This window comes from Thalassophryne amazonica, unplaced genomic scaffold, assembly GCF_902500255.1.
Source record: "Thalassophryne amazonica unplaced genomic scaffold, fThaAma1.1, whole genome shotgun sequence".
Classification (NCBI taxonomy): domain Eukaryota; kingdom Metazoa; phylum Chordata; class Actinopteri; order Batrachoidiformes; family Batrachoididae; genus Thalassophryne; species Thalassophryne amazonica.
In genome coordinates this window covers 111,931-126,702 of record NW_022986262.1, presented here as the reverse complement: position 1 = coordinate 126,702, position 14,772 = coordinate 111,931, and the positions used below count along the sequence as shown (strand labels likewise).

At 46.7% G+C, this 14,772-nt stretch overlaps 1 protein-coding gene across 1 annotated transcript in view; it reads left to right on the top strand.

Moving 5' to 3' along the window:
* Positions 1–14,772, top strand: part of LOC117505889 (nuclear pore complex protein Nup160-like) — a 160,270-nt gene that overhangs the window by 105,606 nt on the left and 39,892 nt on the right. The window contains 2 exon segments of the mRNA XM_034165424.1: positions 2,470–2,575; positions 13,468–13,628. Coding sequence (XP_034021315.1) covers positions 2,470–2,575; positions 13,468–13,628 — 267 coding nt within the window.

The following is a 14,772-nucleotide window of genomic DNA, read 5'->3' as shown; positions in this document are numbered from 1 at the left end:
ATTGACTGTGGGAGGTCACTTGTTAACTCTGACCCTTTACTCACTGACGGTGGGCGGTCACTTGTCGACTCTGACCCTTTACTCATTGACGGTGGGCGGTCACTTGTTGACTCTGACCTTTTACTCATTTACTGTGGGCGGTCACTTGTTGACTCTGACCTTTTACTTATTGATGGTGGGCGGTCACTTGTTGACTCTGATCCTTTACTCATTGACTGGGCGGTCACTTGTTAAGTCTCACCCTTTCACTGTCACTTGTCGACTCTGAACCTTTACTCATTGACTGTGGGCAGTCACTTGTCGACTCTGACCCTTTACTCATTGACTGTGGGCGGTCACTTGTCGACTCTAAATTTTTACTCATTGACTGTGGGCAGAGTCACTTGTCGACTCTGACCCTTTACTCAATGACTGTGGGCGTTCACTTGTCGACTCTGACCCTTTACTCATTGACTGTGGGCGGTCCCTTGTCGACTCTGAACCTTTACTCATTGACTGTGGGCAGAGTCACTTGTCAACTCTGAACCTTTACTCATTGATTGTGGGCAGAGTCACTTGTCGACTCTGACCCTTTACTCATTGACTGTGGGCAATCACTTGTCGACGCTGACCCTTTACTCATTGACTGTGGGCGGTCACTTGTCGACTCTGACCCTTTACTCACTGACTGTGGGCGGTCACTTGTCGACTCTGACCCTTTACTCACTGACTGTGAGCGGTCACTTGTCGACTCTGACCCTTTGACGGTCACTTGTCGACTCTGACCCTTTACTCATTGACTGTGGGCGGTCACTTGTCGACTCTGACCCTTTGACGGTCACTTGTCGACTCTGACCCTTTGACGGTCACTTGTCGACTCTGATGACTGTGGGCGGTCACTTGTCGACTCTGACCCTTTACTCATTGACTGTGGGCGGTCACTTGTCGACTCTAACCCTTTACTCATTGACTGTGGGCGGTCACTTGTCGACTCTGACCCTTTACTCATTGACTGTGGGTGGTCACTTGTCGACTCTGACCCTTTACTCATTGACTGTGGGCGGTCACTTGTCGACTGACCCTTTACTCACTGACTGTGGGCGGTCACTTGTCGACTCTGACCCTTTACTGTTTGACTGTGGGCGGTCACTTGTCGACTGACCCTTTACTCTTTGACTGTGGGCGGTCACTTGTCGACTGACCCTTTACTCATTGACTCTGGGCGGTCACTTGTCGACTGATCCTTTACTCACTGACTGTGGGCGGTCACTAGTCGACTTTGACCCTTTACTCATTGACTGTGGGCGGTCACTTGTCGACTCTGACCCTTTGACGGTCACTTGTCGACTCTGACCCTTTACTCATTGACTGTGGGCGGTCACTTGTCGACTCTGACCCTTTGACGGTCACTTGTCGACTCTGACCCTTTGACGGTCACTTGTCGACTCTGATGACTGTGGGCGGTCACTTGTCGACTCTGACCCTTTACTCATTGACTGTGGGCGGTCACTTGTCGACTCTAACCCTTTACTCATTGACTGTGGGCGGTCACTTGTCGACTCTGACCCTTTACTCATTGACTGTGGGTGGTCACTTGTCGACTCTGACCCTTTACTCATTGACTGTGGGCGGTCACTTGTCGACTGACCCTTTACTCACTGACTGTGGGCGGTCACTTGTCGACTCTGACCCTTTACTGTTTGACTGTGGGCGGTCACTTGTCGACTGACCCTTTACTCTTTGACTGTGGGCGGTCACTTGTCGACTGACCCTTTACTCATTGACTCTGGGCGGTCACTTGTCGACTGATCCTTTACTCACTGACTGTGGGCGGTCACTAGTCGACTTTGACCCTTTACTCATTGACTGTGGGCGGTCACTTGTTGACTGACCCTTTACTCATTGACTGTGGGCGGTCACTTGTCGACTGATTACTCACTGACTGTGGGCGGTCACTTGTCGACTGACCTTTACTCACTGACTGTGGGCGGTCACTTGTCGACTCTGACCCTTTACTCTTTGACTGTGGGCGGTCACTTGTTGACTCTGATCCTTGAGGAATCAGATCAGCTAATCAGATCAGTTAAGCTAATCAGCAACTGACTGAGCTGATTTTCTGTGATGAGTTCAAGGACAACTGGAAAATGTGCACTCCTTTGGTTCCCAAGGACCAAGATTGGGAACCACTGGGATAGATCAACCTGAGGTCCAGTCAGCCATGTAAATCTGTGGGCAAAGATGGTATGTGGCTTCACTGTGAGTCCTCCCTGGGAAGGTTGATGTTTTTAGTAACACTGACTCCCTGAAGACTTTCCATGATTTTTCTGAAGTGCTATAATGGAGTCAGTGACCTCTCGGATAATTCAGAAAGTTTCTTTTCGTGGATTCGTTACTGTGACTGGTCCTTGAGTCCTCTCAGTAGGCTCAGAGTCCATTCCCAAGTGTGTGTGTGTGTGTTTTGTAAGGTTTTAAGCGCATGCTCATTAACAGGTCGTCAGTATCATCGAGTCTCGGGCCAGAGGCTTGGACCTACTTTCTCACAACTACTATGAGTTACTCTACGCCTTCCACATCAACAGGCAGAACTACAGGAAAGGTAAGGAGGACGTCGCAGTACCTTCCTGTCAGTTTACCTCACATAGGTGCAACAATGGATGACACCCCTCCACATACTCAACCACACGGAGGATCTGCACTGTACACATCCTGGCCACTGCATTCTGGGTAGTCACCTCAGAAACAACACCTGAAGTGACAGTCACAGCCGGTACTGCAGTAATCCCAGATTAGTAAATGTACCCAGCCCATAGTTCATTATATAATAAACACCCGGTACTGCAGTAATCCCACATTACTAAATGTACCCAGCCACAGTTCAGTGTATAATACACAGTCAGTACTGCAGTAATCCCAGATTAGTAAATGTACCCAGCCCACAGTTCAGTATATAATGAACACCCGGTACTGCAGTAATCCCAAGATTAGTAAATGTACCCAGACCACAGTTCAGTATATAATACACAGTCAGTACTGCAGTAATCCCCAGATTAGTAAATGTACCCAGACCACAGTTCAGTATATAATAAACAGCCGGTACTGCAGTAATCCCAAATTAGTAAATGTACCCAGCCACAGTTCAGTGTATAATACACAGTCAGTACTGCAGTAATCCCAAATTAGTAAATGTACCCAGACCACAGTTCAGTATATAATAAACACCCGATACTGCAGTAATCCCAGATTAGTAAATGTACCCAGCCCACAGTTCAGTATATAATACACAGTCAGTACTGCAGTAATCCCAAATTAGTAAATGTACCCAGCCCACAGTTCAGTATATAATAAACACCCGATACTGCAGTAATCCCAGATTAGTAAATGTACCCAGCCCACAGTTCAGTATATAATAAACACCCGATACTGCAGTAATCCCAGATTAGTAAATGTACCCAGCCCACAGTTCAGTATATAATAAACACCCGATACTGCAGTAATCCCAGATTAGTAAATGTACCCAGCCCACAGTTCAGTATATAATAAACACCCGATACTGCAGTAATCCCAGATTAGTAAATGTACCCAGCCCACAGTTCAGTATATAATACACAGTCAGTACTGCAGTAATCCCAAATTAGTAAATGTACCCAGCCCACAGTTCAGTATATAATAAACACCCGATACTGCAGTAATCCCAGATTAGTAAATGTACCCAGCCCACAGTTCAGTATATAATAAACACCCGATACTGCAGTAATCCCAGATTAGTAAATGTACCCAGCCCACAGTTCAGTATATAATACACAGTTAGTACTGCAGTAAGATGAAGATGTTGAGATTCTCTTTGGGAGTGACAAGAATGGACAAGATTAGGAATGAACATATCAGAGGGACAGCTCAGGTGGGACGGTTTGGAGACAAAGTCAGAGAGGAGAGATTGAGATGGTTTGGACATGTGCAGAGGAGGGACCCAGGGTATATAGGGAGAAGGATGCTGAGGATGGAGCCACCAGGCAGGAGGAGAAGAGGGAGGACAAAGAGGAGGTTCATGGATGTGCTGAGGGAGGACATGCAGGTGTTTGGTGTGACAGAGGAGGATACAGAGGACAGGGTGAGATGGAAATGATCTGCTGTGGCGACCCCTAACGGGAACAGCCGAAAGACAAAGAAGATTCAGGTCCAGTGTCAAAGCAGCACCGGTACCACACTGCATGCACCACAACACAGAACCGCTTTGGGTTCTGGATGGCAAGCACCCAGACAAGCTGCCAGTCCATCTTAAAGTGACCATATAGTTGTACTTAACCGTTTGGGCCCCGTGATGATTTTCATGATTTTCCTTTATAAATCATTGGTTGTCTGGATCAGAAATTTCAGTTAAATATATCATATAGCAGACAAACACACTGGTATTTGAGAAGTGACATGAAGTTTCTAGTATTTACAGAAAGTGTGCAATAATTATTTAAACAAAATTGTACAGGTGCATAAATTTGGGCACCCTTGTCATTTTATTGATTTGAATCCATTTAGCACTAATTATTGGAACACAAAATTGGTTTGGTAAGCTCATTGACCCTTGACCTCCTTACACAGGTGAATCCAGTCATGAGAAAGTGTATTTAAGGTGGCCATTTGCAAATGTTTCCCCTCTTTGCATCTCTTCTAATGAGTGGCAATAGTTGACCCTCTAAACAACTCTCAAATGACCTGAAAACAAAGATTGTTCAACATCATGGTTCAGGGGAAGGATACAAAAAGCTATCTCAGAGATTTTAGCTGTCAGTTTCCACTGTGAGGAACATAGTGAGGAAATGGAAGACCACAGGCACAGTACTAGTTAAAGCCCGAAGTGGCAGGCCAAGAAAAATCTCATAAGCTGAAAATCTACTAAGGCATTCATGCAGGGGAACAAGTACAACGTTCTGGAATGACCATCTCAGTCCCCAGACCTGAATACTACAACCCCTGGCAAAAATTATGGAATCACCGGCCTCGGAGGATGTTCATTCAGTTGTTTAATTTTGTAGAAAAAAAGCAGATCACAGACATGACACAAAACTAAAGTCATTTCAAATGGCAACTTTCTGGCTTTAAGAAACACTATAAGAAATCAAGAAAAAAAAATTGTGGCAGTCAGTAACGTTACTTTTTAGACCAAGCAGAGGGAAAAAAATATGGAATCATTCAATTCTGAGGAAAAAATTATGGAATCATGAAAAACAAAAGAACGCTCCAACACATCACTAGTATTTTGTTGCACCACCTCTGGCTTTTATAACAGCTTGCAGTCTCTGAGGCATGGACTTAATGAGTGACAAACAGTACTCTTCAATCTGGCTCCAACTTTCTCTGATTGCTGTTGCCAGATCAGCTTTGCAGGTTGAAGCCTTGTCATGGACCAGTTTCTTCAACTTCCACCAAAGATTTTCAATTGGATTAAGATCCGGACTATTTGCAGGCCATGACATTGACCCTATGTGTCTTTTTGCAAGGAATGTTTTCACAGTTTTTGCTCTATGGCAAGATGCATTATCATCTTGAAAAATGATTTCATCATCCCCAAACATCCTTTCAATTGATGGGATAAGAAAAGTGTCCAAAATATCAACGTAAACTTGTGCATTTATTGATGATGTAATGACAGCCATCTCCCCAGTGCCTTTACCTGACATGCAGCCCCATATAATCAATGACTGGAAATTTACATGTTCTCTTCAGGCAGTCATCTTTATAAATCTCATTGGAACGACACCAAACAAAAGTTCCAGCATCATCACCTTGCCCAGTGCAGATTCGAGATTCATCACTGAATATGACTTTCATCCAGTCATCCACAGTCCACGATTGCTTTTCCTTAGCCCATTGTAAGCTTGTTTTTTTCTGTTTAGGTGTTAATGATGGCTTTCGTTTAGCTTTTCTGTATGTAAATCCCATTTCCTTTAGGCAGTTTCTTACAGTTCGGTCACAGACGTTGACTCCAGTTTCCTCCCATTCGTTCCTCATTTGTTTTGTTGTGCATTTTCGATTTTTGAGACATATTGCTTTAAGTTTTCTGTCTTGATGCTTTGATGTCTTCCTTGGTCTACCAGTATGTTTGCCTTTAACAACCTTCCCATGTTGTTTGTATTTGGTCCAGAGTTTAGACACAACTGACTGTGAACAACCAACATCTTTTGCAACATTGCGTGATGATTTACCCTCTTAAGAGTTTGATAATCCTCTCCTTTGTTTCAATTGACATCTCTCGTGTTGGAGCCATGATTCATGTCAGTCCACTTGGTGCAACAGCTCTCCAAGGTGTGATCACTCCTTTTTAGATGCAGACTAACGAGCAGATCTGATTTGATGCAGGTGTTAGTTTTGGGGATGAAAATTTACAGGGTGATTCCATAATTTATTCCTCAGAATTGAGTGAGTCCATATTTTTTTCTCTCTGCTTGGTCTAAAAAAGTAACCGTTACTGACTGCCACAATTATTTTTCTTGATTTCTTATAGTGTTTCTTAAAGCCAGAAAGTTGCCATTTGAAATGACTTTAGTTTTGTGTCATGTCTGTGATCTGCTTTTTTTTCTACAAAATTAAACAACTGAATGAACATCCTCCGAGACCGGTGATTCCATAATTTTTGCCAGGGGTTGTATTAATATATATTAATACTATTGTGATTTTAAGCGGGCTGTCCATACTCGGAAACCAACAAACCTGAGATGTTTTGTAAAGAAGAATGGTCCAAAATACCTTCAATCAGAATGCAGACTCCCATTGGAAGCTGTAGGAAGCATTTAGAAGCTGTGATTTCTGTAAAAGGATGATTTACTAAATATTGATTTTTTTTTTTTCTGTTTTGCCCAAATTTTTGCACCTGCCTAATTTTGTTTAAATAATTATTGCACACTTTCTGTAAATCCTATAAACTTCATTTCACTTGTCAAATATCACTGTGTTTGTCTGTTATATGATATATTTAACTGAAATTGCTGATCCAAACGCTTGGCAGGCCAAGTGTGCCGCAGCCCGTGCGGTTGCAGAGGGAAAAACTCGGGTCTGGGAGGAGTTTGGGAAGGCCATGGAGGAGGACTATCGGTCGGCCTCGAAGAAATTCTGGCAAACCATCCGACGCCTCAGGAGGCGGAAGCAGCTCTCCACTAGCACTGTCTATGGTGGAGAGCTGTTGACCATGACTGGGGATGTTGTCGGGCGGTGGAAGGAATACTTCGAGGATCTCCTCAATATCATTGTCACGTCTTCCGAAGAGAAAGCAGAGACTGGGGACTCACAGGCAGACTCATCCATTACCCAGGCCAAATTCACCGAGGTGGTTAGAAAGCTCCTTGGTGGCAAGGCTCCTGGGGTGGATGAAATCCATCCTGAGTACCTTAAGTCTCTGGATGTTGTGGGACTGTCTTGGCTGACACACCTCTGCAACATCGCGTGGTGGTCAGGGACAGTGCCTCTGGATTGGCAGACCAGGATGGTGGTCCCTCTGTTTAAGAAGGGGGGTCGGTGGGTGTCTTCCAACTACAGGGGGATCACACTCCTCAGCCTCCCCGGTAAGGTCTGTTCCAGAGTATTGGAGAGGAGAATTCGCCCAATAGTCAAACCTCAGATTCAGGAGGAGCACTGTGGTTTTCATCCTGGTCGTGGCACACTGGACCAGCTCTACCCTGTGGGGGGTGCTCCGGGAGTACGGGGTCCGGGGTCATTTGCTAAGGGCTATCCCGTCCCTGTACGACCGCAGCAGGAGCTTGGTTTGCATTGCTGGTAGTAAGTCAAACCTGTTTCCAGTGCATGTTGGCCTCTGCCAGGGCTGCCTTTTGTCACCGGTTCTGTTCATTATCTTTATGGACAGAATTTCTGGGCGTAGCCAGGGTGTAGGAGGGGGTCTGGTTTGGGAACCACAGAATCTCATCTCTGCTGTTTGCGGACGATGTGGTTCTGTTGGCTTTGTCAAATCAGGACCTTCAGGTTGCACTGGGGCGGTTTGCAGCCAAGTGTGAAACGTCCGGGATGAAAATCAGTACCTCCAAATCCGAGGCCATGGTTGTTGACTGGTAAAAGGTGCTTTGCCCTCTTCAGGTCGGCGGAGTGTCCTTGCCTCAAGTGGAGGAGTTTAAGTATCTCTGGGTCTTGTTCACGAGTGAGGGACAGATGGAGCGTAAGATCGACAGACGGATTGGTGCAGCATCTGCAGTGATGAGGTCGCTGTATCGGACCGTCATGGTGAAGAGAGAGCTGAGTAGGGGGGCAAAGCTCTCGATTTACCGATCGATCTACGCTCCGATCCTCACCTATGGTCATGAGATTTGGCTCATGATGGAAAGAATGTGATCGCGAGTACAAGTGGCCGAGATGAGTTTCCTCCGCAGGGTGGCTGGGCGCGCTCCCTTAGAGATAGGGTGAGGAGCTCGGTCACCCGGGAGGAGCTCGGAGTCGAGCCGCTGCTCCTCCACGTCGAAAGGAGCCAGTTGAGGTGGCTCGGGCATCTTTTCCAGATGCCCCCTGGACGCCTCGCTGGAGAGGTGTTCCGGGCACGTCCCATTTGGGGGGGAAGACCCAGGACACGCTGGAGGGACTACGTCTCTCGGCTGGCTTGGGAACGCCTTGGGGTTCCCCTGGAGGAGCTGGGGGAGGTGTGTGTGGATCGGGAGGTCTGGACGGCTTTGCTTGACCTGCTGCTCCCGGGACCCGAGTCTGGATAAAGCGGAAGAAAATGGATGGATGGATGCTGATCCAAACAACCAGTGATTTATAAAGGAAAGTCATGGAAATTATCAGGGGGGGCCCAAACTTTTACATACGAGGTCTATTAGAAAAGTATCCGACCTTATTATTTTTTTCAAAAACCATATGGATTTGAATCATGTGTGATTGCGTCAGACAAGCTTGAACCCTCGTGCGCATGCGTGAGTTTTTCTATGCCTGTCGGTTCCGTCATTCGCCTGTGAGCAGGCTTTGAGTGAGGAGTGGTCCACCACCTCGGCGGATTTTCATCGTTAGGAAATGGCGGAATGATTTGGGCTTTTTTTCCATCAGAATTTTTTCAGAAACTGTTAGAGACTGGCAGCTGGAAACCCTTAGAAAAATTTATCTGGCTTTCGGTGAAAATGTTACGGGCTTGGTAGAGAATAAGGAGTGTTACTGTCATTTTAAGGACGGCCCCCAGCTGCTGTTGGGCGCGCCGCGCTCTGAAGCCGCCATCGACAGGCTGAACGGCCATTTCATTTCTAAACGGATGGCTGTCTGGATCCGTGACCATCGTGTGCCATTTCTCTGGTTATCACAAGAGCTGGACATCAACCATTTTCCAGCAGATTTCACTTTTAACAAGAGATTTTGTCATGGAAAGCCGAGCGGAGGCTTCGCGCGTCACGATGGATTCGCTACTGGAGTGATTATCCGAGAAATGTGGATGTCCAAGCACATCCACAATTTCTCGGATAATCACTCGATGGAAAAACCACCGACAGCTGTCTGAACGCCATCTCAAAGCCGTCCTGTGAGACCAAAACGGAGGTGGTGTTGTCTCGCTCCAGTAGCGAATCCATCGTGACGCGCGAAGCCTCCGCTCGGCTTTCCATGACAAAATCTCTTGTAAAAAGTGAAATCTGCCGGAAAATGGTTGATGTCCAGCTCTTGTGATAACCAGAGAAATGGCACATGATGGTCACGGATCCAGACAGCCATCCCTTTAGAAATGAAATGGTCGCTCAGCCTGTCAATGGCGGCTTCGGAGCGCGGCGCGCCCCACAGCCGCTGGGGGCCGTCCTTAAAGCGACAGTAACACTCCTTATTCTCTACCAAGCCCGTAACATTTTCACCAAAAGCCAGATAAATTTTTCTAATGGGTTTCCAGCTGCCAGTCTCTAACAGTTTCTGAAAAAATTTCTGATGGAAAAAAAGCCCAAATCATTCCGCCATTTCCTGACAATGAAAATCCGACGAGGGGATGGACCACTCATCACTCAAAGTGTGCTCACAGGCGAATGACGCAACCGACACGCATGCGCACGAGGGTTCAAGCTCGTCTGACGCAATCGCACGTGATTCAAATCCATATGGTTTTTGAAAAAAATAATAAGGTCGGATACTTTTCTAATAGACCTCATACAACTGTATCAGGTGAAACGTGGGCGTGTCCATGATCTTCTGCATATTGGGACACCTGTGTGCTGGATCACACCTGTGTGCTGGATCATGTCCAGATCAATACTCGACATGGACATGTCCAAACTGATGTTCCCCCACAGTGGAAGTGCTGCTTCTCATAATGACATAAAATAAACCGAGAAAATAACTCGGTAAGAGCAGTCAGAGGTTTCCAACAGCCACCAATCCAGATCTGGTGTCCCAGACCGACCCCCCCCCAAAAAATTGGAAATTGGTCCACCCTGTCTTCACTGCACATGCATCATAGCAGCTCGTCTGAGTCTGACTCTCTTAACCCAAACCGATGAAAAGGAATACAGTGGTCCCTTGCTATAACGCGGCTCACCTTTTACGGCCTCGCAGTTTCGCAGATTTTTTTTAGTGCAATTTTGCATGCTTTTTTTTTTCTTTTTTTTAAACAGCGCATTGTGTTCTGCGTCCTTATCAGGCGGGCCGGTTGCGGCACCGGTCGGCATCACCGCGATTGCTTTCACTGCCTCCGATGTGCTTACTGAGTCTGCGGGCTCGGGATATGCCGCAGTGGGCCACTCACACCGCCCTCCTGTCTGCTGCTGGCGCAGCTCCACACAGGGACTAGAAGCATATCTCACCCATATTGGCTTCTCTTCATTGGCTTCCTGTTAATTCCAGAATAGAATTTAAATTCTTCTTCTTACTTATAAGGTTTTTGAATAATCAGGTCCCATCTTATCTTAGGGACCTCATAGTACCATATCACCCCAATAGAGCGCTTTCGCTCTCAGACTGCAGGCTTACTTGTAGTTCCTAGGGTTTGTAAGAGTAGAATGGGAGGCAGAGCCTTCAGCTTTCAGGCTCCTCTGTTGTGAAAGTGTCGTGACACGGACCCACAACAGGGGGCGTTAAAGAACTTTCAATGGATAAGCCAAAAGTAACAATTTAATGTTGTGAATCACACAATGACGTACAGACAATAACAATATAGTGACTGTCAATCATACACCAGGTGACGTGTGGGCAGGCTCGACGATAGAAGGCGCCTGGCGAGAGAAGAGCCGGATCCACACAGCTTCCACTGCCAACGGAGCTGAAGAACACCGGAGCCGCCAAGCCCTGCGCCCCAGGTGGCCGCTGTCTTCAGCAGTCAGACCCGGTACTGCTGGCAGAGAACAGAGACAGTCCTGATGAGTGTGAGGTCGCACACTCAGTAATCCCAACGTCTGTATTCAGTAAGGAGGGAGCACCTCTACCTCCAATCACACACTCGTGCAGCTCCTGTCTAACCCACTTATCTGGTTGGGGTGTGAAGCGAAGCCGTCGCTGATCACACCAAACGCCAATCCCACAGATAAGGACACACACAGGAAAACGGCTGCAAAGAAGTTCAGATTATTACTCAATGTTTGAGTCAGCAGAGAAAATTACCTGATTGGCAGTTGATTTCTCGGCGAGGAGGTGGAGTCGCAGTCCAGCCTTTATGGAGATGGTGATGAGTTGGCTGAGTGACAGCTGGTGCTGATGAAGAGTGACAGCTGTCACTCCCAGTGGCTCCGGCGCCCTCTCGTGCTTGAAGCCCGCAATCCAAGCAGGGCGCCATCTGGTGGTGGTGGGCCAGCAGTACCTCCTCTTCAGCGGCCCACACAACATCCTCTCCTGTGGAACCAGCTCCCAATTCAGATCAGGGAGACAGACACCCTCTCTACTTTTAAGATTAGGCTGAAAACTTTCCTTTGTGCTAAAGCTTATAGTTAGGGCTGGATCAGGTGACCCTGAACCATCCCTTAGTTATGCTGCTATAGACTTAGACTGCTGGGGGGTTCCCATGATGCACTGAGTGTTTCTTTCTCTTTTTGCTCTGTATGCACCACTCTGCATTTAATCATTAGTGATTGATCTCTGCTCCCCTCCACAGCATGTCTTTTTCCTGGTTCTCTCCCTCAGCCCCAACCAGTCCCAGCAGAAGACTGCCCCTCCCTGAGCCTGGTTCTGCTGGAGGTTTCTTCCTGTTAAAAGGGAGTTTTTCCTTCCCACTGTCGCCAAGTGCTTGCTCACCGGGGGTCGTTTTGACCGTTGGGGTTTTTCTGAAATTATTGTATGGCCTTGCCTTACATAATATATCACTGTTGTGATTTGGCACTATATAAATAAAATTGATTTGATTTGATCTGGCAACAGGTCCAGAGACTATCTCCCTGTTTGATGCGGATGTTGACCGCAGCTGCAGAGCTCCATGGCCACCCAGAGAGGACTTGAATTCTTTGCGGGTCCTGCATCCGTACCTCCGGAGGCAGTAAGCGAAGGGAGAGTTCTGCGAGTGTCTGTTTATAATCTTCTCGCCCAGAAGAAAAAAGAGAGTGTTTACACAGGAGAGAAAAGTGAGAACATGTTAATGCCTGTTTGAGAAAAGTGTATAAAGTGTGTAGTGAGGGGTTTTACAGCCTTAAAACATCTATAATAATTGCAAAAAATAGCGCTGACTACTTCGCGGATTTCGCTTATCGCGGGTTATTTTTAGAACATCACTCTCGCAGTAAACGAGAGACCACTGTAATGTGATTATTAACGATCAGATGACAAAGTAAAACGCCTTAAAACATTCTGAAGTCAGTTTTAAGCAGAAATGAGGCAATAATTGGTGAATTGTTACTGATGATCTGAAGTGGTGCTCTGATTGCTTCCACCGTCTTTTAGGATGCAATAATGCTGAATTTATGTGGAAATGATTGTTGTAGAAAATCTTCAGATATCTGTTGCTGAAACAGATGATGACTGGAGTGAAGTTTGAAGCAGAAGCAAAGCAAAAATCGGTGGCGGCTGATGACAAACAGAAATGATGCATGCGCAGTTAAGGCGGGGGGGGGGTGTGGATTTTTAGGGGGGACCATTCGGGTTGTGACAACAGCTCACCACCAAAGTTCAGTAGAGTCTTCTGTGGCATCATATATGTGGTGGAAATTTAGTCAAAGCCTGTGCAGTAGTTTTGATGTAATCCTGCGAACAAACAGACAAATGAATAAACAAACACAGATGATTTTATTACATCCTTGGTGGACATAAAAATATATTTCTTTTGGAGCCACGAGGCTGTCAAAACGTCAGCTTTCTGTCGTCCACAAACAGACAGACGTCCACTGGAGACAGCCGGAGGTCTGTGTGTGAAGGGTTGATCGCTGTCTGGTGTTGGAGAAACTCTGGAGTGTTCCAGAGTTACATCAGTGATGGTGTCTTTCCCACTTTCTCACCACCAGCACAGATGGAGGGGGGACAGGGCCCCGCCAGACCTCCTTTGTCCTATTGTCCTGTTCTTTATCAACAAGCCTTGAAGGAATGTGTTCATGTTCCTGGACTTGTGTTTGACTGCAGCTGGGACGATAATGTTTGAGTTGGGAATGCGTCTGGGTCGCGAGGTCCGGACTCGGCTCGGCCTTCAAAAGCAGGTCAACTGTTACCTGGCTGCCCTGAACTGCCTCCGCCTGATCAGACCGGACTACGCCTGGATCGTCCAGCCGGCCTCGGGAGCAGTGGTACACACACACACACACACACACACACACACACACACACACACACACACACACACACACACACACACACACACACACACACTGTCAGAGTTGAACCTGGTAAAAGAGACAGCTCAAATTATTGCAGAGAATAACCACACGGAAACACTGAATTTCTTTCCTGAATCAGAGAGAGCTGGTGGATATGACCCTCATCACTGTCCGTCAGTCAGCTCTGAAGGGCCTGCCCACTTACTTCCTGAATTTATTGAAGCGTGTTGCACACAGACATATTAGAAAAACAATATACAAAGCACAGCTGCGTCTCTCAGTCAGTTCATATTTGTATCACTCTTCACCTTCAGGCGCCTCACGGTCTGTTCCCAAACAATCAATCAATCAATTTTTTTTTATATAGCGCCAAATCACAACAAACAGTTGCCCCAAGGCGCCTTATATTGTAAGGCAAGGCCATACAATAATTATGTAAAACCCCAACGGTCAAAACGACCCCCTGTGAGCAAGCACTTGGCTACAGTGGGAAGGAAAAACTCCCTTTTAACAGGAAGAAACCTCCAGCAGAACCAGGCTCAGGGAGGGGCAGTCTTCTGCTGGGACTGGTTGGGGCTGAGGGGAGAGAACCAGGAAAAAGACATGCTGTGGAGGGGAGCAGAGATTGATCACTAATGATTAAATGCAGAGTGGTGCATACAGAGCAAAAACAGAAAGAAACAGTGCATCATGGGAACCCCCCAGCAGTCTACGTCTATAGCAGCATAACTAAGGGATGGTTCAGGGTCACCTGATCCAGCCCTAACTATAAGCTTTAGCAAAAAGGAAAGTTTTTAAGCCTAATCTTAAAAGTAGAGAGGGTGTCTGTCTCCCTGATCTGAATTGGGAGCTGGTTCCACAGGAGAGGAGCCTGAAAGCTGAAGGCTCTGCCTCCCATTCTACTCTTACAAACCCTAGGAACTACAAGTAAGCCTGCAGTCTGAGAGCGAAGCGCTCTATTGGGGTGATATGGTACTACGAGGTCCCTAAGATAAGATGGGACCTGATTATTCAAAACCTTATAAGTAAGAAGAAGAATTTTAAATTCTATTCTAGAATTAACAGGAAGCCAATGAAGAGAGGCCAATATGGGTGAGATATGCTCTCTCTTCTA